We start from the raw sequence: 4,608 nt of genomic DNA on the forward strand, positions 1-4,608 counted from the left end.
AGAGAGAACGCGTCCCTCTCGGAGAGCGGCAAATTCCTTCACAACAAAGTTACCGCTGACGATGAAGCCTTACAGATCCACAAACGTCGGTATGGACATGATTGAACACGTCGAGAGAAGGAGGAATACTGCGGTTGCTCTTGATGCATAGTAGATTTTTAAATCGTTTCATCCCCTCTAAACTGTATTGGAAAGAGGGGAAACCATTGTGTCCAAAATGTAGTACTTAGGGAATTTTGCGCACGACGCTGGTCAGCGGGTTGTACTGAACCACACGATCATGTATGACGAGACAGTACGCAGTGGTATTCACTGGCACATTCGCCTTGCACTCAAATTCCAATCTCACGTCCACAGTCGCCCTCTTGACCGACTCGTTTTGTCGGGAGCAATCGATAATGACAAACGGTCCTTGTTCTAGAAAATTGTCGTAGTGAGACCGGGCATAAGGACCTCGTTTCCGAAATAGCTCTTCCGGAACCGCGAAAACGCATCATACAGACTCGACCATTTGTTTTTATCGAAATCCAGATTCATATCATCGTATGGATAACATTCCGAATTCAGATAGAGTTTCACGTTGCTCAATTTGCAGTGACTGAATTGGCTCACATTCTGTGACATGATATTCTTCCGACCTGTTTGCAGAGCAAAGATAAGATACAGCGGCTTCTCGAGCTGAGTAGCCGTTTTACTAGCCCATGAATGTTTAGTCGTCTATTGCAATAGCGGATACTCGTACAGATCCCATGAACGAAATCCCATATTGAGGTATTGTCCGCTTTCCAAAGCACGCAGCATCGACAGTTTGTTCACCTCGTTTAACAACACATGCGGCATGCGCCACTGTATCTTGAATATTTCAAGTTTAGGCTCCATCGCTGCATTTCCAAAGAGACAGTTGTTATCATTGCGCGATCGTATTAAAATCAATTCGTGACGGGCGTTAATCACCACGCGTTGATAATCTTCACAGAATCCCAATAGCATGCTGAGCGGCACAAAAATTAAAGTCTCCGGTTCCATTGTTCACCACATCCCAGCCGGCATTCTTCAGAGACATCATTTTATCGAACGATGACGAGACATAGGTCTTGAGCGTGCTGGTTATTCCAACACTTCTGGCGCGATCAATCTCCACACCATCAAGTTCATATCGGATCTCGTCGAACATGAACGCGACACAATTGTTTCCCAGTACTACATCAGATCCTTCGATTTGATTGGCAGTAGTTAGTTTTCCCTCGATGTACAGAAAACTTTCATGCGGCAACGTATAGAGATCCTGTTGTTGTATTGGTATTCCTATCTCATCGCTGTGCCCGAATGTAGTGTTGGCAAACGGATTGTACGAGTGAGTCTCAATCTTGACGGTGCGCTCGTCGAAGATTGGCTCTTCGTTGATATTGAGAATGTCAATCATTGTTTGCGCACTGCAAATCCCAAAGAGGTTAAAAATTCCACGTTCAATGCGTTGAGTTTCTTCTTCTTGCAACAACTAGACGACTGGATATCACCGAATCTCAATGTCGCGGGCTTGGTGGTATCTTTTACAATTTGCTCCGATCCGTTCAGCACGAGCATCTCATGCACACTCGCGCGCGTTATCGCTGTCGTCGGCGTACGTGCAATCTGAGGGTGATTTCTTCTCCGCGAAAGTCGAGCAATTGACTGTTGTGATCCACAACGCGTACCGTTAAATCGGTAATGCTCCGTGCGATGACTGGCAGGTAAATGATCTGCATCGGCGTTTCCGATATATTATATCCTGGTGACACGTTCGGCGAAAATTCGTGTATCGTGTGCACAGGCTTGCTGTTGCTGTACGCACCCGCGGTCACGTTGCACTCTACGCGGATAATGTTCACATTGGTAATGTTGATTGGCAGGTCTGATTCATGCCATTTTCGCGGTTGCAGTATACGCGTCGATGAGAATCCCAGTAGCGATCCAATGTTGTTGGGCTTGCTAAAGTTTAGGTAAATATGCAGAAAAGGTCACACCTCACCGATTTCCTCGCCACTTAGGTATGTTGTAGGGGAGAGTTTTCTGAGTAATTCCCCGCAAGAATCAAGTGGGGGACGGCATTGGTTTAGGAGATATAACAAATTGAAAACTAAAAATTTTAATACTTTTTCTTAGTAATTTTTATTAAAATGCCTGTGTAGCTACCTTTAAAATCATAAACAAACTACCATTTTCATTTACAAGGTCACACCAGCCCCCTCCCGCAACGGTCGGTACGGATTGAACACACACACACACACGCGCGCGCGCGCGCACGCTTCTTCTCGCGGCGCAGACTGACCGAGCAAGCGAGATCCACTCTACACCGACGACACTCATACCGACGAAATGTAGCGACACAACATGGGTTTTCGACTTTCCACGTGAAGCGAGATCCACTCCACATCTCTGACATAGGGTGGGTAGGGTTATTTTTAACGAAGTGAAGCCCCCCCGTAGGGGGGGGCGGAACATACTGTCTCCATGCATGTACTTCCATGACGTACGACAGATGGAGATGGGAGGAGAGATATAAGATTTAGAGTTCATCATTTTTTTCGAAAACTATTACTCGCACAGTAAAAATGAATAGAACATAAAATGTATATTTCAAAGAGATCTACAACTTTTGTTTAAAACATTTTTCAAAATTTTTAATATTTGTGTCTGAAAATTACATATAATTGGTTGACATTGTTTTTTTAATAACTTTTTAATAAACAACGAGCGCCGGCTAAATCCTTCTGAGGGTTACTCAGGAGGGTGACCTTTATAATATATGTCAAGCCCAAGGTTATTGGAGGTGGGTGTGCTAATCTAAATAATTAAAATAAATACAAGAAAATGTATATAAGAAACTTACCGCTATTGCGTATTCATAATTTTTGTCTTGCATCTGTGCCTGATGGAAATCGAAATAAATGCGATCCCGTAGAAAATCGACCATTGTGGCAATTTTTATACGCACATTTATCATAAACACTTTTTTTCACACTCTCTAAACACTGATCACTCATCGTGATTTTTATTAATTTCTGCTCGTACTTATAAAAATATTATTTATTAAATTTAAAATTTTGTGCTATCTAGAAATAAAAATTATCTCTCACCACGCTTAAAAAATAATACAAAAAAGAAAAAGCGAGAAAAGAAAATGAAGCAAAAAATAAAGATTATTAATAATAAAGATTATTAATAAACTACTTTTGTGCACAGTTAAGTAGTTTTTCAATTTCACATCATTAATACTTTGAGAAGTATAATAATGTGAAATCGAAAAACTACTTAACTGTACACAAAATTAGCTGCATCCAGCTGATTATCAATTGTGTTGTGTAACACAAATTGATGCCAAGCCAGTCGAGACAGCGTCTTCGAGAATAAGTAATCGGACAGTATTTCAACTAGATAACAAATAAAACCTGATACGAATTGTATTATCAATCGTAGCAAATCGTACAAGTCTTGACAATGCTTCAAGTAGAGAGAGACTCTTTCAAAGGTTAACTATCACTTCGCTGGAAGAACAGGAACTGTGTGTGTGAGAGAGAAAGAGATTCTTTTCCAAAACAACGCAGCATGGAAACATCCTATCGCATGGCCCCCCTACAGAGTGGGGGAGTGAGGGCAATAGCATCGCGCTACCGCAGTCCGCGCTTCGTGAATCGTCACTTGTCAGTCGCGTGTCAGTCTGTGTGTCGCAGAGAGCCAGTCCGTGTGTCAAGGAGACTATACGCTAATGTGAGTAAATAATTTTACATATATACATATACATTTTTGTAAAAGTATAACTGCGTTCTGATATTCATTGGCAGTACTGACAATCTATAATTGTGTACGGAACATAAACAATACATTTTCAGTACTGCTACTTTAGTGAATATCGGAACACAGCCCTAGTCTATAAGTTATTCGTTATTAATTGGAAGTGAAACTGTACTTACGTCGGTCCTTGATCCTTCTTTCTTTTCTAGAAGAAAGGATTTCTTGGCGAATAAAGAAGGACCGACTTATACTTCCAACTTCCGATTAACGATTAACAATTCATTGTAGACTGGCACTAATCAATAAAAATTTATATAAGTATTTATTTTCAATAACATTAATTTTTCTTTTTCAGTCAATTGTGATGGAAGAAACGGGGCCGGTGACGACGACGACGGCAACGACGACGTCGACGCCGGCGACGGCGGCGGCAACGACGGTCCCGGCGACGACGACGACGGCGGCAACGACGGCGCCGGCGACGACGGCGGCGGCAACGACGGCCCCGGCGACGACGACGCCGGCGACGGCGGCAGCAACTCCGGCGATGATGCCGGTGACGGTGACGACGGCAACGGCGGTGACGACGCCGGCGACGACATCGCTGGTAACGACGCCAAGTGTTTTCACATTAAATGTAAGTATGAAATTTTTATTACATAATTATTACATTTTATTTTTATTACATTTTTATTACATAATTAACAATGTAAAATATTATATTTTTTATAAATTTTTTATATATTATGTAGTAGTAGGAACGTAATATTATTAGAATCAGTTACAATATTACGTTCTTTACACAGGGTGAGTTTTTTATCTTGAGACAACGAAAAA

General features: G+C 41.8%; 1 protein-coding gene across 1 annotated transcript; it reads right to left on the reverse strand.

The window, feature by feature from the left end:
• Positions 1-226: 226 nt before the first annotated feature.
• On the reverse strand, positions 227-879 carry LOC105555878. The gene is made up of 3 exons (XM_012002920.1): positions 743-879; positions 504-694; positions 227-417 (listed from the first exon to the last, which is right to left on the reverse strand). The coding sequence occupies exons 1-3, from the start codon at positions 877-879 to the stop codon at positions 227-229; spliced, it is 519 nt and encodes a 172-aa protein (XP_011858310.1).
• Positions 880-4,608: the final 3,729 nt, after the last annotated feature.

This window comes from Vollenhovia emeryi, unplaced genomic scaffold (genome assembly GCF_000949405.1).
Source record: "Vollenhovia emeryi isolate VEMERY1.0 unplaced genomic scaffold, V.emery_V1.0 DF940604.1, whole genome shotgun sequence".
In the NCBI taxonomy this organism is placed as follows: Eukaryota; Metazoa; Arthropoda; class Insecta; order Hymenoptera; family Formicidae; genus Vollenhovia; species Vollenhovia emeryi.